The 21,937-nt window shown below is 49.3% G+C and overlaps 1 protein-coding gene across 1 annotated transcript in view; it reads right to left on the bottom strand.

Annotated features, from left to right (window-relative positions):
• The window catches only part of ca7 (carbonic anhydrase VII), a 41,833-nt gene extending 20,382 nt beyond the window's left edge, over positions 1 to 21,451 (bottom strand). The window contains exons 1-5 of the mRNA XM_085991868.1: positions 20,632 to 21,451; positions 19,415 to 19,612; positions 6,022 to 6,140; positions 3,716 to 3,811; positions 1,101 to 1,163 (exon numbers count right to left, since the gene is read on the bottom strand). Coding sequence (XP_085847994.1) covers positions 1,101 to 1,163; positions 3,716 to 3,811; positions 6,022 to 6,140; positions 19,415 to 19,612; positions 20,632 to 20,671 — 516 coding nt within the window. The 5' untranslated portion in view covers positions 20,672 to 21,451. The remainder of the gene's footprint in view (positions 1 to 1,100; positions 1,164 to 3,715; positions 3,812 to 6,021; positions 6,141 to 19,414; positions 19,613 to 20,631) is intronic.
• Positions 21,452 to 21,937: the final 486 nt, after the last annotated feature.

The following is a 21,937-nucleotide window of genomic DNA, read 5'->3' as shown; positions in this document are numbered from 1 at the left end:
TGAAGGCCCTTGAGAGAGTGCAGAGGAGATTTACCAGAATGGTTCCGGGGATGGGGGATCTTAGCTACAAGGACAGGTTGGAGAAGCTGGATTTATTTTCATTAGAGCAAAGGAGGTTGAGGGGTGATTTGATAGAGGTGTACAAGATTATGACGGGTTTGGATAGGCTAGACGGGGAAAGGCTGTTCCCACTAGTTGATGGTACAAGGACTAGGGGACACAGATTTAAGGTTTTGGGCAAGAGATACAGGGGGGGATGTGAGGAAAAACTTTTTTACGCAGCGAGTGGTGAGGACCTGGAACTCGCTGCCGACGGAAGTGGTGGAAGCGGAGACACTCAATGTTTTCAAGGGGAGACTGGATAGGCACTTGAGGGAAATAAACTTGCAGGGCTACAGGGATAGAGCGGGGGAATGGGACTGACTGGATTGTTCTACAGAGAGCCAGCATGGACTCGATGGGCCGAATGGCCTCCTCATGTGCCGTTATGACTCTATGACTATGATAAACCTCTCCACCTCGCTCTCTTCCTTTAAGATGCTCCTCTAAACTTACCCACCTGTCCTGATGCCTCCTCGTGTGGTTTGGTGTCGATTTTTGTCTGATAACGCTCCTGTAAAGCGCCTTGGGACATTTTACTAGGATACAGGTGCTATATAAATGCAAGTCGTTGCTGTTGACTGGAAGCGAAAGACACGGATTAAACACGAACGTATCTCAGTTTGAGCTCCCGCACACGTACTTCTTATTATTTGGTGCTTAGGATAAACATCCATGAAAGCTGTTGGGATTATTTTAAAAACCTAACTGGTTCACGAATGTCCTTCAGGGAAGGGAACCTGTGAGGAGTTAGCTCCGTCTGACCGATACGTCCTAATCTATGTAGTTGACTCTTAATGCCTTAATGAAGTTGCCTAGCAATATACTCTGTTGTAAAGTTAATTGGTACTTAGAATATCCCCCAGCACTTTCTCAGAGCTATTAGGGACAGGCACTAAACAAAGCAGGGTAAAGAAGCATCAATAAACCATTGCACAAGTTAAAACTAAACCACACTGGCTCTTTACACTTCCAGAATTCTACAAAAGCTCTCCCCTTACCTTGAATTTAACCATGTACAAGGCATCTGTTAATCTGTGCAGGTGGGCATGTTTATCTCCAGTCTGAAAGAAAGAGGATGATTTTAAAATAGGACTAGATTCGTTTGGTTACAGCACCTCTGTGCTGTAAATTACATAGTATTACACGGTATTTACAGCACAGAAATAGGCCATTTGGCCAAACTGGTCTATGCCGGTGTTAATGCTCCTCCCACCCCAATTCGTCGCACCCTATTACATAGAAACATAGAAGATTGGAGCAGGAGTAGGCCATTCGGCCCTTCGAGCCTGCTCCGCCATTTAATGAGATCATGGCTGATCATCCAAATTCAGTACCCTGTCCCTGCCTTCTCCCCATATCCCTTGATCCCTTTAGCCTTAAGAAATATATCCAACTCTTTTTTGAATATATTTAATGAACTGGCCTCCACCGCCCTCTGTAGCAGAGAATTCCACAGGTTCACCACTCTCTGGGTGAAGAAATTCCTCATTTCAGTCCTAAATGGCTTACCCCTTATCCTTAGACTATGACCCCTGGTTCTGGACTCCCCGGCCATCATAAACATCCTTCCTGCATCTAGTCTGTCCAGGCCTGACAGAATTTTATAGGTTTCGATGAGATCCCCTCTCAATCTTCTAAACTCCAGTGAGTATAAGCCCAATCAACACAATCTCTCCTCATATGTCATTCCTGCCATCCCAGGTATCAGCCTGGTGAATCTTCGCTGCACTCCCTCCATGGCAAGAACGTCCTTCCTCAGGTAAGGCGACCAAAACTGCACACAATACTCAAGGTGCGGTCTCACCAAGGCCCTGTACAACTGTAGCAAGACATCCTTGTTCCTGTACTCGAACCCTCTCGCTATGAAGGCCAACATACCATTTGCCTTCTTAACCGCCTGCTGCACCTGCATGCTTACCTTCAGCGACTGGTGCACAAGGACGCCCAGGTCTCTTTGCACTTCCCCTTCTCCCAATCTATTACCATTCAAATATTAACATAACCCTCTATTTCTTTCTCCCCCATGTGTTTATCCAGCTTCCCCTTAAATGCATCCTTGCTATTCGCCTCGACCACTCCCTGTGGTAGCGAGTTCCACATTCTCACCGCTCTCGGAGTAAAGAAGTTTCTCCTGAATTCCCTATTTATTCTTATATTTATGGCCTCTAGTTTTAGTCTCCCCACAAGTGGAAACATCTTCTCTACGCTTACCCTATCGAGCCCCTTCATAATCTTACAGACCTCCATCAGGTCACCCCTCAGCCTTCTCTTCTCTAGAGAAAGGAGCCCCCGCCTGTTCAGTCTTTCCCGATAGTTATAACCTCTCACTTCTGGTCTCATCATTGTCAGACATTTTTTGCATCTTTCCAATGCCTCGCTATCCTTTTTATATAATATTAACCTACTAGTTGAGCTACTGAGAATAGAGTAAATAAACTCGTGATCTGGCAACATGGAACACTGATGTACTATGGAGCAATAGGGTATTGTATTGATTTCTTTGTGGGTTCAATGACGAGACATTTATGAAAGAGAATGTCTTTTAATCTAAAGTCTGTTCAACTCTTTATACAGCATTTACAGGAGACATCATGCTAGTGATGCATCTAGAACGAAACTGAAACCAAACCAAACTCAACTCTGCCTCTGTCACATGCCTTCTGCTGGTCAGGCATAAGTAATCAATACATGCAAATATGCTGGTAAGGCATGATAATCAAACAGGCAAATAACATCACTATTTGCTGATATCATTACAGGTATCACTCCGGAGACTTGAGCACATAATCTAGGCTGACATTCCCAGTGCAGTGCTGAGGGAGTGCCGCACTGTCGGAAGTGCAGTCTTTCGGAATGGACGTTAAACCGAGGCCCCGTCTGCTCTCTCAGGTGGATGTAAAAGATCCCACGGCCACTATTTCGAAGAAGAGCAGGGGAGTTATCCCCGGTGTCCTGGGCCAGTATTTATCCCTCAATCAACATCACTAAAAGCAGATTATCTGGTCATTTATCACATTGCTGTTTGTGGGATCGTGCTGTGCACAAATTAGCTGCCACGTTTCATACATTACAACAGTGACCGCACTTCAATAAAGTACTTCATTGGCTGTTAAACGCTTTGGAACGATCGGAGGCTGTAGCATGCGTTATATAAAGGCAAATAGTTTCTTGCTAACAGAAGAGGTTTATAGCAATGGTTGTGACAGATCTGAGTCTTCATTCCGTCAGCCTCGGCTGGAGTCAGTGGCTCAGTGGGAGACGCACGCTCCGCCTATAGCCTACGGCGCTCCATACACCGCTGGAGGTCGGGTCAAGGTCAGTCACAACCAATGCTCCCTGTAATTTTGTTTGGCACCACGTGGCCCCTTTAAGGGGCTGTGCGAGCCGTTCAAAATACCGCGCATGCGCAGTTTTTTCTCATTGAAAAACCTGCAAGCCGGCTGCGCAGGCTCCCTGGAGTGCTGCATGGCCGCGCAGCTCAAGGGGACACTGGTTACGACCAATATTTACGTGGGTTTATTGAGGGTAGAATCACTCCCGCTTTCCTCTCGACTAAATTCGATTCAGGTAACGAAAAAATATTCACATTCTCGCCATTAAAATAATAACCTACCTCCAGGAATATGGCGACCACAGCCAGCCCGTCATGTGACGCTGCTGCCTCCCCAAAGGTTTTGTAATTTGTCGAGTTCCAGTGAACCAAGTGAAGCTGCAACAGGTGGGGTGGGGGTGGGGGGGGGAAAAAAGAAAGAATGATCACCCGAGCTCGGAGAGACAAAGAAACTCGCCAGCCATCAGCAAACAGAGTCTATTTAAACAAAGTCTACATGACAGCAAACAGAGTCTATTTTACAGCGCACTATAGCAAACAGTCAATTTACTCAGCAAACAGAACTTATGCCCGAAACTACAGCAAAGTCTCCCGATAAAAGCAGGATTATTTCTCCGGCAACATGCAGTGAGTGGAGGATAGTTACACAATACAAATGGTGTGCGTGAAATCAGTCCCAGTCTCTGACAGCAGTGCAGGCTCCAGGCGTGATTGACGGGGGAATTACTCAATCGTTTCCATTCCGGCCGGGACTTGTGGTGTTACTATATGCAGGCACCAGATTAATCACAGTTTAAAGCAGTTTAGTTATCAAGATAGGTGAAAAGAGTTGGGACTCTACCCTTTAGAGAAGCGTAGACTATGGGGGTGATCTGATCGAGATTTGTGTGATGATGAAGGGAATAGACTGTGTTCCAGTTGACAGTTTGTTCCAATTAAACAGGCTGGGGAGGACCAGGGGTCACTAATTTAAGCTGCGTAAGGCCAAACCTAGTTTCGATATCAGGAGGTGGTTCTTTCCCCAGAGAATAGTGGACCTCTGGAGAGGCTGCCGGCTCGTGCGGTGGACGCCGATTCGCTGAATTCCTTCAAGCGAGAGCTGGACCTGTTTCTGGCCGGGGCAGAGATCACCTCATACAGAAGGTAGGGACGGCAGGGAATTATCGAGGCCCCAATCTGGAATTATCGAGGCCCCAAGCTGGACTAGTTTCGATCGCCAAAGTGGGGTGGGGAGGTTGGAGGGGAATTTCCCAGAGTATTTTCCCCTCCAAATTGGTCTGGGATTTTTCGCTGGCTTTTTTGCCTCTCCCAGGAAATGACATGGTCCCAGGCAGGGTGGAGAGGGTCTATATTGTGACACACAAGGTATCACCATTGTATGGGACAGACTGGATGGACCAGAGGGCCTTTACCTGTCCGTCATTGTTCGTATAAAATACTTTGGAAGGAATCGGAAAATACACCCAGCTCACCCAAATACGCCATATTCGGTTTAAGCCAGACCCGTAAAACCGGCCTATACATCACACAACGTATAAGTTGCACTTGGGATTATCTCAATATACACGATCCTAAAGACCTGCGAGGAGTTCAAGCGATATCCTGGGCTCCAAAACTCATACCAAAAAGGCCCAACCCGCCCCCTCTCTCGCTGGCGGTTACTGTTCCTTTCACACAGCCCCTCGTGATTCAGTGTTTGGTCGAATTACCTGCAGCGGCCCTGAACCCTACAGACCTGGAAAGGTCGCATGGTTATAAAGAGCCGGCTGGTGTTGTTAACCTATCTCAGCCGGGGCCAGCATTTGGGGTGCGACAATTAGCCTCAGTACCTCCAAATAGAAAAACTAAACAAGGTTCCCGATTGCTGTCCCACAACTCACGTTGGGCAGATTTTACTGGTGGGCAGCGGACATGGCGTGCGGGGGCAGGCTCGGCAGAAAAGTCGATAGCCTGCCAGTACTCAACGTCTAGGATCTGCATGAAGAATGGCCACTAGCCTAGACACCCACCCCATCCAGCACCTTAAACACTCACCCCGTCCACCACCTTAAGCACCCACCACCGGCACACCGTGGCTGCAGGGTGTACCATCTACAAGATGCACCGCAGCAACTCGCCAAAGCTTCTTCGGCAGCACCTCCCAAACCCACGACCTGTTCCGTCTAGAAGGACAAGGGCAGCAGGCGCATGGGAACACCACCACCTCCAAGTTCCCCTCCAAGTCACACACCATCCTGACTTGGAAATATATCGGCCGTTCCTTCATCGTCGCTGGGTCAAAATCCTGGAACTCCCTCCCTAACAGCACTGTGGGAGCACCTTCACCACACGGACTGCAGCGGTTCAAGCAGGCGGTTCACCACCACCTTCTTGAGGCCAACTAGGGATGGGCAATAAATGCTGGCCTTGCCAGCGACGCCCACATCCCGAGAATGAATCAGAAAAAAATTAACTTGGATGAGGTAACGGAGGCCACCCAGTGCCTCAGGACTAAACCCTAGCGGGAGTCAGCACCTTCGGGAAAGGGAATAAAATGCAAAGACCCCATCATCCCCAACCAGTATCTGATCCAAGGAACACTTGCTTACCTCCCCAGGGTACGACTTGCCGTCGACGGTATGCTCAGACCCTCGCCGGCCTCTCTGTCCCCAGTGAAAATGGAACTGCTTCAGTTTATAGGGATGCTCCAAGGGACCACCACTGACCACTGCGGGATCAAGAACAGGTCTCTCGGTGTTAGAACCAGGTCACAGGACAGACCAGGAAAGCTATTCAGCGCGTTTTGGCTGATCCGACAACAACGGCGTGCATTTATATAGCGCCTTTAACATAGTAAACGTCCCAAGGCGCTTCACAGGAGCGTTAACAAAAGAAATTGTCACCAAGTCACACAAGGAGATATTAGGCGAGATCATGGTTCCCTGCAAGGCGTGCGGCCGTGCACTGCTCCAGGGAACCCGCGCAGCCGATATTTCAAGATAAAATTAACCTAATAAATATAACCCTTAAAGAGTCTGCACAGGGCCAAAAAAAATTCAGGCAACATAGGGTGAGATGAGTTTTTTTTCTCCCCCGCCACCCCCAAAAGAGCTGGCACAAGCATGATGGGCCAAATGGCCTTCGCTGTGCTGCATCATTCTATATCTATATCTATCTATATATATATAAACGGATCGTTCTGTCTGTCTATCTGTCTGTCCTTCTGTGTCTGTCCTCGGGTGTGCGTCTGTCCGGCTATGCGCTCGAAAGTTATACAGCGTACCTACGCGCGCGTTACCTCCAAAGAAAGCTTACGCTTCCGGGACGGTCGTAAGCGTATTTACTTTTCGGTCGGACGAAAATTGTTCGCACCTTATGCAAAAAACCTTCAAAATTAAACTCATTATCTGCTACTTAGCATTGATTGACTGACGTCAAGGTTCGACCAATCCTGTGCCGTCACGATTGACCAATCCTACAGTACAGTCCCCTGATGGTTGGCCAATCGGTATGTGTGTGGGTGGGACTAATCGTTTTCATCTCCGGGATGTGGCAGCCATTGTTTCACTGCCATTACTTCAGCTTCCAGCTCAAACTACTTTGATCATCCAGCTTTGAAAAAGTTAGTATCTTTTTTAAAAATAACATAAGATTTACCAAAAACGTTTTATAAGTACTTTCACTTTCATGGTATTAAAAGGTAGAAATGTTGCCCGGCAGCAGATTCACACAGGGAGAGAGAGACAGGGCCTGAAAGCCTGGGACTCGATTTAAAATGTTGCCCGGCACCAGATTCACAGAGGGACACAGAGAGGCCCCAAAGCCTCGCACTCGATTTAAACCGCCCGGCCCAAAACAGCCCTGGCCAAGCCGGGCTCCCCCCAGCTAGAGCTTGGCCAAAGAGGTAGGTTTTAAGGAGGAGAGGCGGAGAGATTTAGGGAGGGAAATCCAGAGCTTAGGGCCCAGGCAGCGCAGATTCACCAAAATGATACCAGGGCCTAAAGGGTTCATAGAAACATAGAAGATAGGAGCAGGAGTAGGCCATTCGGCCCCTCGAGTCTGTTCCGCCATTTAATGAGATCATGGCTGATCATCCAAATTCAGTACCCTGTCCCTGCTTTCTCCCCATATCCCTTGATCCCTTTAGCCTTAAGAAATATATCCAACTCCTTCTTGAATATATTTAATGAATTGGCCTCAACTGCCTTCTGTGGTAGAGAATTCCACAGGTTCACCACTTTCTGGGTGAAGAAATTCCTCATCTCAGTCCTAAATAGCTTACCCCTTATCCTTAGACTGTGACCCCTGGTTCTGGACATCGGGAACATCCTTCCTGCATCTAGTCTGTCCAGTCCTGTTAGAATGTTATCATTGTGAGAATGTCGGTTGCTGGGCTTGTGTTCCCTTGAGTTTCAACGGTTGAGGGATGATCTGATTGAGGTGTTGATGATTAAAGGATTTGATAGGGTAGACAGAGGAGAAACTATTTCCTCTGGTGGGGGGGAGTCCAGAACAAGGGGGCAGAACCTTAAAATTAGAGCCAGGCCGTTCAGGGGTGATGTCAGGAAGCACTTCTTCACACAAAGCGGAGTGAAAATCTGGAACTCTCTCCCCAGGAGGCTGTGGATGCTGGGAGTCAATTGGAGCTTTCAAACCGGAGATAGATTTTGGTTAATTAAGGGCATCGAGGGATACGGAGCAAAGGAGGGTAAATGGAGTTGAGGTGCAGATCAGCCATGATCTGACAGAATGGCGGAGCAGGCTCGAGGGGCTGAATGGCCCCCCTCCTGTTCCTACTATGCTGAAGGACTCAGTCAACATGGGTGCCCCTCCCCTTTAATGAAACAGGTACGAGAGCTACACTGAATAATTTATGCACATCAAACGGGCAAGCTGGCACAGAAGTCTCATTTCAGTAATTTGATTCGCCTGGAGTCCCAGGATCTCAAACTTCACAGCTTCCGAGTGCCCAGAAAATAGGACACAAAAGAACGAGGTGCTGCACCTAAAAATATATCTTCTCTTGGGCCGTGAACATGCTCATTTGGTGCCAAATTAATGTAGGATTTGGATACAACAACTTGCATTTATATAGCACCTTAAACAAAGGAGATATTAGGACAGGTGACCAAAAGCTTGGTCAAAGAGGTAGGTTTTAAGGAGGAGAGAGAGAGATAGAGAAGCGGAGAGGATTAGGGAGGGAATTCCAGAGCTTAGGGCCGAGGCAACAGAAGGCACGGCCGCCAATGGTGGGGGATGAAAATCAGGGATGCTGAGGAGGGGAGAATTGGAGGGGCGCAGAGATCTCGGAGGACTGTAGGGGGGCGGAGGAGATTACAGAGATAGGGAGGGGCGAGGCCATGGAGGGATTTGAAAACAAGGGTGAGAATTTTAAAATTGAGGTGTTGCCGGACCGGGAGCCAATGTAGGTCAGCGAGCACAGGGGGTGATGGGTGAACGGGACTGGGTGCGAGTTAGGACACGGGGCAGTGAGCACAGGGGGTGATGGGTGAACGGGACTGGGTGCGAGTTAGGACACGGGGCAGTGAGCACAGGGGGTGGTGGGTGAACGGGACTGGGTGTGAGTTAGGGCACGGGGCAGTGAGCACAGGGGGCGATGGGTGAACGGGACTGGGTGTGAGTTAGGACACGGGGCAGCCGAGTTTGTTGAGTTAGGCAAGCAGTTGATGCCAGGGATGGAAAAGCTATAGTTATGAGGAGAGACTGGAGATACTTGGGTTATTTCCACTGGAACAGAGAAGGCTAAGAGGAGATTAAATTGAGGTTTTTTTTTTTTTAATGATGAAGAGTGTTAATAGAGTGAATGGGGAAGACTATTGGACAGTCAGTGGCAATGGGATTATTAATTTAAAAGTGACACTAAGGGAGTGAGGAGAGTGTTTCGGAGAAATTTCGTTACATAGAAGGTTATTGGAGCAGGGAATGCCTTGCCACAGGAATGCTTGAGGCAGAGGCCATCGTTTCATTTAAGGGAAGATTTGTGGCAGAGGAAGATACAGGGTTATCAGGAGAGAATGGGTAAGGTGGGATTAGCTTGGACTCCTCCATCAAAGAGCCGGCACAGACATGATGGGCCCAATGGCCTGTAAACTGCTCCAGCTCCCCATCACTAGAGGTTTCTCTTCCTCCACACACCGGCCAAAAATTTCAGCTTCTCCAGCAACAGAGTTTAGGGCTGAATTGCTGGCAGGTCTGTGGGCGTGTGAAACAAACATCCTGGGCAGGTCCCAGAGGCGAGTAGAAATCTGTGCAAATCAGTCCCCGGGCGCTCAGGAGATCTTTACATTAAAGTGCAAACAGAAAAAAGTTTGCATAACAGGATGTAAATCACAGGAGAGAGAATGTTTTGTTAGACATTAAAAATGACACAATAATTATCACATTGACTAACAGAACTGGAACAGAACCTAGGGATGCCATGTTGGTTTTTACAATGTAAAGTTAAGCAGAGCAAATGAGGATAAATACATTTTAACCCTTTGGGACACTGATTATCGATCACTGTTATCAAATCAAATTCAACTCCCCATCCCAACCCCTAGTGCGGCGCTTCCTCAGTACTGCCCCTCCGACAGTACAGCGCTCCCTCAGTACTGCCCCTCCGACAGTGCAGCGCTCCCTCAGTACTGCCCCTCCGACAGTGCGGCGCTCCCTCAGTACTGCCCCTCCGACAGTGCGGCGCGCCCTCAGTACTGCCCCTCCGACAGTGCAGCGCTCCCTCAGTACTGCCCCTCCGACAGTACAGCGCTCCCTCAGTACTGCCCCTCCGACAGTGCAGCGCTCCCTCAGTACTGCCCCTCCGACAGTGCGGTGCTCCCTCAGTACTGCCCCTCCGACAGTGCGGCGCGCCCTCAGTACTGCCCCTCCGACAGTGCAGCGCTCCCTCAGTACTGCCCCTTCGACAGTGCGGCGCTCCCTCAGTACTGCCCCTTCGACAGTGCGTCGCTCCCTCAGTACTGGCCCCCCGACAGTGCAGCTCTCCCTCAGTACTGCCCCTCCGACAGTGCAGCGCTCCCTCAGTACTGCCCCTCCGACAGTGCAGCGCTCCCTCAGTACTGTCCCTCCGACAGTGCGGCGCTCCCTCAGTACTGCCGCTCCGACAGTGCGGCGCTCCCTCAGTACTGCCCCTCCGACAGTGCGGCACTCCCTCAGTACTGCCCCTCTGACAGTGCGGCACGCCCTCAGTACTGCACTGGGAGTGTCAGCCTAGATTTTTGTGCTCAAGTCTCTGTAGTGGGACTTGAACCCACAACCTTCTGATTCAGATACATGAGTGATTCCTACTAAGCCACAGCTGTGGTCCGTTATGAAGTCGAGTTTATCACTGCTTTCTGACCAGTTTATTGTACTCACAGATCTTATAAACAAAGAACTGAGCACAGTGCTTAACTGCAGCTTCCAGTGTTCCAATCAGCGGTGCGCTCCATCACACAATGACAGCCCTCATCTTCAATCCTTTAATTTGCCACTACTTTTAACTCAGCGGTTTGCCCAAACCAAGTTCGTGAGTAAGAGATTGAAACCCAAACCAAGTGATTCAAAGATGTCCGACCTCCCCCTTTGTGGTTTAGATCACTCGAAGCCTTTGATTAAATCAGTCAAGTAACAGCACGAGAAGTGATCCTTAAAGTGGCAGCGGATTCCCTGGGACTGTATGGCTGCTGCCATTTTCCCCTCCTCCCTTCTTCATTGAAAATAATAAGAGGCCACACAGACCAGGAGTCCCAGGTTCCTTTCACCGCCTGCAACTGGGGCAGCAATAGAAGCGTTACAATTGGAGTCAGTGCATTGGGCTAGGAGGGGAGGGGAGGGGGTGGCGAGAATTGCAAATCAATGGCTGCTGCTGGAAAGTGTGTGTCTAGATGTTTTGAGAGGGTAGGATCTGCCTCATCTGTGATCCACTCCCTCCACCACCGGCGTACCGTGGCTGCAGTGTGTACCATCTACAAGATGCACTGCAGCAACTCGCCAAGGCTTCTTCGACAGCACCTCCCAAACCCGCGAACTCTTCCACCTAGAAGGACAAGGGCAGCAGGCGCATGGGAACACCGCCACCTCCAAGTTCCCCTCCAAGTCACACACCATCCTGACTTGGAAATATATCGGTCGTCCCTTCATCGTCGCTGGGTGAAAATCCTGGAACTCCCTCCCTAACAGCACTGTGGGAGCACCTTCACCACACGGACTGCAGCGGTTCAAGAAGGCAGCTCACCACCACCTTCTCGAGGGCAACTAGGGATGGGCAATAAATGCCGGCCCTGCCAGCGATGCCAACGTCCCGAGAATTAATAAATAATAAAATAGATACAGTATCTGAGCTCCTGGTACCGGCCAGTCTCTCTCACTAACTGGGGTGGGGTGAGGGGCCACATCCAACTTGAGCCGAACCCCATTCTCAGCAGACCTCCACCCCCACACGTGTGTGTCTTGGAGGGGAACTTGGAGGTGGTGGTGTTCCCACGCGCCTGCTACCCCTGACCTAGGTGGTGGAGGTGGCAGGTTTGGGAGGGGCTGCCGAAGAAGAGACCAAGGAAGCTTTGCATTTGAACGTTGTCACTGGTTTATTTTATAATCTGTTCGGAGCGGTCGGTGATGTCTGAATGTCCTATTGGTAAGCGTCAGTGTGACTGGTGCTGCTCTGTGTACAACACAGCACTGGGGGCACCCGTCTCTCGAACTGTGCCTGTTCCTGTCTCACATCCCTGGTAACAAGAGGGCACGAGCTTGACAAAACATAATTAAGGAGGAGATTTGGGGAAAAGTAGTAGTTCAAACAGAGGGTGGTTAGAACGGGGAATTCTCCAACACATGGCACAAATTAGATTCCCTACATTATTTTTAAAAGGGAATGAAATAGTTGCTTGAAAAAGAGGAAAAATAAAGGGTGCGGGGAGTGAGCAGGAGATTGGGATTAGACTGGGTGGGATATTAAAGGGTGCGGGGAGTGAGGGGGTGAGTAGGATTAGACTGGGTGGGTTATTAAAGGGTACAGGGAGTGAGGGGGAGAGTGGGATTAGACTGGGTGGGATATTAAAAGGGTACAGGGAGTGAGGGGGTGACTGGGATTAGACTGGGTGGGATATTAAAGGGTGCGGGGAGTGAGGGGGAGAGTGGGATTGGACTGGGTGGGATATTAAAAGGGTACAGGGAGTGAGGGGGTGACTGGGATTAGACTGGGTGGGATATTAAAGGGTGCGGGGAGTGAGGGGGAGAGTGGGATTGGACTGGGTGGGATATTAAAGGGTGCGGGGAGTGAGGGGGTGACTGGGATTAGACTGGGTGGGATATTAAAGGGTGTGGGGAGTGAGGGGGAGAGTGGGATTAGACTGGGTGGGATATTAAAGGGTGCGGGGAGTGAGGGGGAGAGTGGGATTGGACTGGGTGGGATATTAAAGGGTGTGGGGAGTGAGTGGGATTTGACTGGGTGGGATATTAAAGGGTGCGGGGAGTGAGGGGGAGAGTGGGATTGGACTGGGTGGGATATTAAAAGGGTACAGGGAGTGAGGGAGTGACTGGGATTGGACTGGGTGGGATATTAAAGGGTGTGGGGAGTGAGGGAGTGACTGGGATTGGACTGGGTGGGATATTAAAGGGTACAGGGAGTGAGGGGGTGACTGGGATTGGACTGGGTGGGATATTAAAGGGTGCGGGGAGTGAGGGGGTGACTGGGATTGGACTGGGTGGGATATTAAAGGGTACAGGGAGTGAGGGAGTGACTGGGATTGGACTGGGTGGGATATTAAAGGGTGTGGGGAGTGAGTGGGATTGGACTGGGTGGGATATTAAAGGGTGCGGGGAGTGAGGGGGTGACTGGGATTGGACTGGGTGGGATATTAAAGGGTGTGGGGAGTGAGTGGGATTGGACTGGGTGGGATATTAAAGGGTGCGGGGAGTGAGGGGGAGAGTGGGATTGGACTGGGTGGGATATTAAAGGGTGTGGGGAGTGAGGGGGAGAGTGGGATTGGACTGGGTGGGATACTAAAGGGTGCGGGGAGTGAGGGGGAGAGTGGGATTGGACTGGGTGGGATATTAAAGGGTGTGGGGAGTGAGTGGGATTGGACTGGGTGGGATATTAAAGGGTGTGGGGAGTGAGGGAGTGAGTGGGATTGGACTGGGTGGGATATTAAAGGGTGTGGGGAGTGAGGGAGTGACTGGGATTGGACTGGGTGGGATATTAAAGGGTGCGGGGAGTGAGGGAGTGACTGGGATTGGACTGGGTGGGATATTAAAGGGTGCGGGGAGTGAGGGAGTGACTGGGATTGGACTGGGTGGGATATTAAAGGGTGCGGGGAGTGAGGGGGTGACTGGGATTGGACTGGGTGGGATATTAAAGGGTGCGGGGAGTGAGGGAGTGACTGGGATTGGACTGGGTGAGATATTAAAGGGTGTGGGGAGTGAGGGAGTGACTGGGATTGGACTGGGTGGCTCAGGGAGGAGAAAAGCACCAGGACAGACTGGATGGGACAAGCGGCCTGTTTCTATGCTGGGAAACTCTCTGAGCAGAGTGAACATAAAAAGTGAGGATAGCAGGGAAAGGGTTAACTTAAAAGGAGTAAATTCAAGCAAGATGTGGCGATGTGTCTAACAGGTGCTGAATATAGACATGGTATATAACCAGAGCTTTGTTACCAGAAGGTGCGGTCACAAAGCGGTTTGGTGAAAAAGCAAAGATTCAAGTTTCGTGTCCTTGTTATAAAGAATCATTTTGTTTATAAAGCGAGAGAGCGCGCGCAAGAGAATGAGAAAACGAAAAAAAGCAAGAGAGATAGAATGCAAAAGTGAGAGAGCGAGAGAGGACAAAAAGGGAGAGAATGATTTGTGCCAACGCAGCAGGCACTGTCTCAAATCCGTGCTGCAACGTGATTGCGGTTCTTAATCTTGGATTTAAGAAAAGAGATTGTTTCTCATTTATCAAGAAAATGACAGCAGTGAGTTACGGTCTCGACTCTGTAGGAATATACCATACTGCTGTTCCTAAATAAACAATTAACTGGCAAAACATTGCAGAAAAAGATTTAACTGGTTCAACACCACATTCTACAACCCGCACCTTTCATTTCCCTCCCCCTGAAAAACAGAACATTTTACATAAAATTTACACGGTTTTGGAAACCGCCAATAAAATTTCGGTCTGCGATTACATCATTCGCCAATAACTAATTTCTGTCGAGCTCCTCGGGTACAGGGAGAGATGCCTCAATGAGGTGATGGAACCCAGAAAAACAGGAGGATACCGGGGCTAAAAGGGTTAAATTACGAGGACAGGCTGCACAGACTTGGCTTGTATTCCCTGGAGTTTAGAAGATTAAGGGGTGATCTAATCGAGGTGTTTAAGATGATTAAAGGATTGCTAGAGTAGACAGATAGAAACTATTTCCTCTGGTGGGGGGAGTCCAGAACAAGGGGACAGAACCTTAAAACTAGAAGAAGGGTCAAACCCGAAACGTCAACTCAAATTTCTCTCCACGGATGTTGCCTGACTTGCTGAGTTTTTCCAGCATTTTCTGTTGTTATTTACCTTAAAACTAGAGCCAGGCTGTTCAGGGGTGATGTCAGGAAGCACTTCTTCACACAAAGGGCAGTGGAAATCTGGAACTCTCTCCCTCAGAGAGCTGTTGAGGCTGGGGGTCAATTCACAATTTCCTAACTGAGATTGATAGATTTTTGTTGGGCACGGGTATTAAGGGTTACGGAACCAAGGTGGATAAATGGAGTTGCGGCACAGATCAGCCGCGATATAATTGAATGGCGGAACAGGTTGGAGGGGCTGAGTGGCCCCCTCCTGTTCCTAAACAAAGAGGGAAGCGACAAGGTGGAAGGATTTAGGAAGGGGAGCCCGGGAGAGCAAAGGCCAAGAGAGGAGCAAGCTGGTATCGGAGCAGCAGAAGAGAGAGTGTAGTGGTGATGTTTCTGGGCTGGTAATCCAGAGAGCAGGGGTTGAAACCCCACCAGGGCAGTTTGAGCATTGAAGTTCAGTTTTAAAAATCTATCATCAGCAAAAGTAACCATGAAGCTGTCGAATTGTCGTAAAAACCCAACTGGTTCACTAATAAAAGACCTGCATTTCTATAGCGCCTTTCACAACCACCAGACGTCTCAAATTGCTTTACAGTCAATGAAGTACCTTTTGAAGTGGAGTCACTATTGTAATGTAGAAAACATGGCAGCCAATTTGCACACAGCAAGCTCCCACAAACAGCAATGTGATAATGACCAGATAATCTGTTTTAGTGATGTTGGTTGAGGGATAAATATTGGCCCCAGGACACCGGGGAGAACTCCCCCTTGCTCTTCTTCAAAATAGTGGCCGTGGGATCTTTTATGTCCACCTAGAGAGAGAGCAGGCGGAGCCTCGGTTTAACGTCTCATCTGAAAGACGGCACCTCCGACAGTGCGGCTCTCCCTCAGTACTGCCCTCCGACAGTGCAGCATCCCTCAGTACTGCCCCTCCGACAGTGCGGCGCTCCCTCAGCACTGCCCCTCCGACAGTGCGGCGCTCCCTCAGCACTGCCCCTCCGACAGTGCGGCGCTCCCTCAGTACTGCCCCTCCGACAGTGCGGCGCTCCCTCAGTACTGCCCCTCCGACAGTGCGGCGCTCCCTCAGCACTGCCCCTCCGACAGTGCGGCGCTCCCTCAGTACTGCCCCTCTGACAGTGCAGCGCTCCCTCAGTACTGCCCCTCCGACAGTGCGGCATCCCTCAGTACTGCCCCTCCGACAGTGCAGCGCTCCCTCAGTACTGCCCCTCCGACAGTGCGGCATCCCTCAGTACTGCCCCTCTGACTGTGCAGCACTCCCTCAGTACTGCCCCTCCGACAGTGCAGCATCCCTCAGTACTGCCCCTCCGACAGTGCAGCGCTCCCTCAGTACTGGAGTGTCAAGGGGGAAGTGATGAGGTGGAAGTGATGAGGTGGAAGGATTTAGGAAGGGGAGCCCAGGAGAGCAAAGGAGAGCAAAGGCCAACAGAGGAGCAAGCCAGTATCGGAGCAACAGAAGGGAGTGTGGTGGTGATGTTACTGGGCTGGTAATCCAGAGAGCAGGGGTTGAAACCCCATCAGGGCAGTTTGAACATTGGAGTTCAGTTTTAAAAATCTATCAGCAGCAAAAGTGGCCATGAGGCTGTCGGATTGTCGTAAAAACCCAACGGGTTCACTGATGTCCTTCAGGAGAAGGAAACCTGCCGTCCTTACCCGGTCTGGGCCTATATGTGACTCCAGTCCCACACCAGCGTGGTTGACACTTAACTGCCCCTTTGAAGTGGCCCAACGAGACACTCAGTTGCATTAAAACCATTATAGAAAGAAGGCGGCCCACTACCACCACCGCCTGCTCAGGGCAACCAAGGAATGGGCAATAAATGCCGGCCTTGCCATCCCGGAGGATAAAAATATGTTATGCATAATTTCTACAGGCTGGTTTATCGAGGGTCTCGGCCATTCACCACTCTAGCCCCGGCCCTTCGGCCTCCTCCAATGTCCCGAGGAAGAAGGGAGAAAAGCGATAAAAGGCAAAAAAAAAAACAGGATGGTCATCATCTCGAAATGTTAATCCTATTCTCCCCTCTCCACTGACCGGCCGAGTGTTTCCAGCACTTGCTATTTTTATTTCAGATTTCCAGCACCTGCGGTATTTTGCTTTTAGCTTAATGGAGGAGCTGTTGGTTTATGTACAACGTCTGATCACTGGCTCCGTACACCCCGTCTCCTTTCAAAATTCAATCAAGTACTTTTTTGAAGTGCAGTCGCTGTTCCTAGTGTCGGAAACACGGCAGCCAATCAGCACACAGCAAGGTCCCACAAACAGCAACGAGATGAATTATTATTAAAAAAAAAAAAAAAAATTTTTTAAGGTTGAGGGATAAATACTGGCCAGGACACCCTGGGAGAACTCCCCTCGAATAGTGGCCGTGGGATCTTTTACATCCACCTGAGAGCGCAGACGGGGCCTCGGTTTAACATCTCATCAGAAAGACGGCACCTCCGATAGAATCATAGAAAGTTACAGCACGGAAGGAGACCATTCAGCCCATCATGTCCGCACCGGCCAACAAAGAGCTATCCCGCCTAATCCCACTTCCCAGCTCTCGGTCCGTAGCCCTGCAGGTTACAGCACCCCAAGTGCACATCCAAGTACTTTTTAAATGTGATGAGGGTTCCTGCCTCCACCACCTTTTCAGGCAGTGAGTTCCAGACCCCTCACAAAAGAAATTTCCCCTCAAATCCCCTCTAAACCTTCCCCCAAATTCTTTAAAACTGTGCCCCCTGGTTTTTGACCCCTCTGCTGTGCGTTGATTGGCTGCCGTGTTCCCAACACTAGGAACAGCGACTGCACTTCAAAAAAGTACTTGATTGATTTTTGAAAGGAGACGAGCTGTACGGAGCCAGTGATCAGACACTGTACATAAGCCCACAGCTCCTCCATTAAGCTAAAAGCAAAATAGGCCATTTCTATCCACTTTATCTATGACCCTCATTATAGTGCAGCACCGCGTCAGAACTTGCACTGGGAGTGTCGGCCTGGATTAGGTGCTAAAGTCCCTGGAGTGGGACTTGAACTCACGACCTTCTGACTCAGAGGCGAGGGTGCTGCCCACTGAGCCACTGGCTGACACAAACACTGGACAAGCACCTATATGGCTTCGACTTTCAAACCGAGGGTCTGAGAGAGGATTCACGGGGTCGGAGGAGCCTTTAGCGTTCTGCTTATTTGTTTGGCTCATGATCCCATTTATGTCTGAAAATATTTTCCTGCCACGACATCGCTGTTTTCCTTTGGGCAGACTTGAGCCCATAATCCAGGCCGACACTCCCAGTGCAGTGCTGAGGGAGTGCCACACTGTCCGAGGGGCTGTCAAACCGAGGCCCCGTCTGCCCGCTCAGGTGGACGGCAAAGATCCCACGGCCACTCTTTCAAAGAAGAGCAGGGGGAGTTATCCCCGTGTCCTGGGGCCAATAGTTACCTCTCAGTCAACATCATTATTTAAGATTCTCTGGTCATTATCACATTGCTGTTTGTGGGAGCTTGCTGTGCGCAAATTGGCTGCCGCGTTTCCTACATCACAACAGTGACTACACTCCAAAAGTATTTCATTGACTGTAAAGCGCTTTGGGACGTCCGGAGATCATGAAAGGCGCTACAGAAATGCACGTTCTTTATTTAGGTGGCAGTTTCTGCAGGAGGTTTGGACGGGAGTCAGTCACCCTTTGCAGGGGGTCCCCAAGAGCGTCAATATTCGCAGGAGGTTTCCTTACACAGAAGAGTTTAAAAGCTACTGAGCTCATTAAATATAGATCATCCCCAGTTCCCTTCTATATTTGACCAAACTTATTAGCAGTCTACGCACACAATACTCTCCGCAGGGAAGCTAAAATACAGCAAGATTTAAATTTAATATCATCAGGTTGGTGTAAAGGATCCCGCGGCACTATTTCAAAGACGAGTATGGGGAGTTATCCTCAGCGTCCTGGGGCCAATATTTATCCCTCAACCAACATCACTGAAAAGAGAGAGATTAATCTGGTCATTGGCTCGCTGTTTGTGGGAGCTTGCTGTGCGCAAATTGGCTGCCACTTTTCCTGCATCACAACAGTGACTACACTTCAAAACAAAAGTCCTTCATTAGCTGTAAAGCTCTTTTGCGACGTCCTGAGGTTGTGAAAGGCGCTATAGAAATGCGAAATAACAACAGAAAATGCTGGAAAAATTCAGCAGGCCAGGCAACATCCGTGGAGAGAGAGAAATAGAGTCAACGTTTCGGGTCGAAACCCTTCTACAGAACTGAGAGAAAAGGCAGGAAGGGTTTCGACCTGAAACGTTGACTCTATTTCTCTCTCCACGGATGTTGCCTGGCCTGCTGAGTTTTTCCAGCATTTTCTGTTGTTATTTCGGATTTCCAGCATCCGCAGTATTTTGCTATCCTATAGAAATGTGAGTTCTTTCTCTATTCCAGCAGCAATCTGGTGCCCTCCCCCTCCCCTTCTCACCCGTCTTATCATCACAGTCCTCGAACTCCACTATGACCGAGTGCCCATTGTTGCAGATAGACATCGAGGTACAGGCGCTGTAGGACACGGAGATGGGCTTGAGGCTGGCATCGTAGACCGCCCGAGCAGGCTCGATGTCAATGGGTGACTGCCGGTCTCCCTGGGCGAATGGGAAATCCTTGTACCAGTTCGAGGGGCCTGTAAGGGAAGAGGGAATTCATTAGAATGGTACAGCACAGAAGGAGGCAGTTCGGCCCATCGTGCCTGTGCCGGCTCTTTGAAAGAGCTCTCCAATTAGTCCCACTCCCCCCTGCTCTTTCCCCAGAACCCTGCAGATTTCTCCTTTTCCAGTATTTATCCAATTCCCTTTTGAAAGTTACTATTGAATCTGCTTCCACCGCCCTTTCAGGCAGCGCATTCCAGATCACAACTCGCTGCGTTAAAAACAATTCTCCTCGTCTTTATAGCCAGGTTGTACCTTGCAGACTGAATGCAGCACGGCCCAAACACGTTTTCAATATTTCTAGGAGCATGTATTTAAAAAAAGAGAATTCATGCACGGAATCAAATACAATTAAAACTACCTAATAAAACTTTAAATGCTACAATAAGGAGGGAGCAGCACTGGTAACACAGAGCAGGAAGGAGTCTTTCTTTAAATTTCAGATGCTCAGAATATCCTGCATTTAAGTAAGGTCAATCAAGTTCAGAACAAGCGGAGGGGGTTTTATAAATCATATCACTTATAGAATCATAGAATAGCACAGCACAGAAGCAGGCCATTCGGCCCATCGAGCCTGCACCGGCTCTTTCAAAGGGCAATCCAGTCATTCCCACTCCCCCGCTCTTTCCCCATATCCCTGCAATGTTTTCTCCTTCAAGTATTTATCCCATTCTCTTGTGAAGGTTACTATTGAATCTGCCTCCACCTCTCCATCAGGCAGTGCATTCCAAATCCTAACCACTCGCTGCGTAAAAAAGTTTTCCCTCATCTCATCTGTGGTTCTTTTGCCAATCACCTTAAATCTGTGCCCTCTGGTTATCGACCCTTCAGCCATTTGAAACAGTTTCTCTTTATTTACTGTCTAAACCCTTCATGATTTTAAACAGCTAATTATACATTACACATTTCCCCATTAGTCACTGGGGGGAATATCCTATTGCACGAGAGTTTAGAAATTCTTCTTAAAATATAATTTAAAAAATAAATGGCTCACCGTTGTCTTCTCCGTAACCCCAGCAGTTCTGTCCACTCATTGTGCTGTGATAACCTGCGATGTAAGAATACCTGAGTGAGAGGCTCTTTTTCACTGTCTCTCTCTCTCACCTGCCCTTTTATTGATTTCAGGGGCAGGGACTGTGTGAAAGCAAGCCTTCTCTGGGAAGGATAAGTGGGAGTGAGGCAGAAGGTGAACATCCACTGCCTGCAAGCGTTGTTCTTCAGCGCCTCTTCTCTGATGCTGTCAATCAAAAAAGCACGTCCCTGGGAGGAGCGGATAGATGGAGGGGTGGAGGTAAATCAGGACACCTCCTTCATACCCAGCTCAGGAAAGACTTCTTGCAATTCGGCAACTTGCCGGGTGAGAACCCTCAAGCTTGAGCAGGGGGCGAGTGACAGACAGACAGCAACGCAAAATCTTCTTCAAAAGCCACTTTCTTTAAGGTGACGGTTGCAAACGTTCCGAAATCATTCAGGGCTAAAATTAGCAAATAGGCTTTTCAGTATTTCTCAACACAATCCCCAGGCCACGCGTGTGTGCCTGTGTTTTAAATTCTCTCCACTCACAAATCAGAATTTCTAAAAAAAAATTGCCAAAGGTTGAATAGAAAAAAAACACTCCATTTTTAAAATATATCTTATATATATATTTCATGAAGAGAAGCAACTCGAGTTCCCCCAGGCACCAGTTGTCTGTCTGTGCCTCTCTGCAGATTTTTCTGTGTAAATCAGACCCAATTCATTGCATCTGTGTTTTCTGATTCTGATACTGAATAGAAGCAGCTTCTGCTTTCATGTTTAGCAATCAAAACACGCAGAAACTGCAGTTATTGGAAGGAGAGAGGGCAGCACTCGTTAACCCCTTCAGCTCCCACACTGAGAGACTGTTGTCCTTTTCATAAAAGATGCCAGGCTGATTCCTCGGGAGGCGTCGACCACAGGCTGGGAGAGGGAGAGAGGGAGACACAGCCTCCTCTGCTGCCTAGAATCTGACAGCACAGGAGGAGGCCATTCGGCCCGTCCTGTCTGTGCCGGCTCTTTGAAAGAGCTCTCCAATTCACACAGAAATCACAGAAATCACAGAAACCCCACAGTGCAGATAGAGGCCATTTCGGCCCATCGAGCCTGCACCGACACATATCCCGCCCGATCCCCATAACCCCTACACCAACACATATCCCACCCTATCCCCGTAACCCCACGTATTTAATCCCCCTAACACTAAGGGTCAATTTATCATAGCCAATCAACCTAACCTGCACATCTTTGGACTGTGGGAGGAAACCGGAGCACCCGGAGTAAAC

Source organism: Somniosus microcephalus, chromosome 6 (assembly GCF_052327205.1).
Source record: "Somniosus microcephalus isolate GS21.2 chromosome 6, FLI_Smic_1.0, whole genome shotgun sequence".
In the NCBI taxonomy this organism is placed as follows: Eukaryota; Metazoa; Chordata; class Chondrichthyes; order Squaliformes; family Somniosidae; genus Somniosus; species Somniosus microcephalus.
Note: the sequence above shows the minus strand (reverse complement) of the source record. Positions and strands in the feature narration are given on the sequence as shown.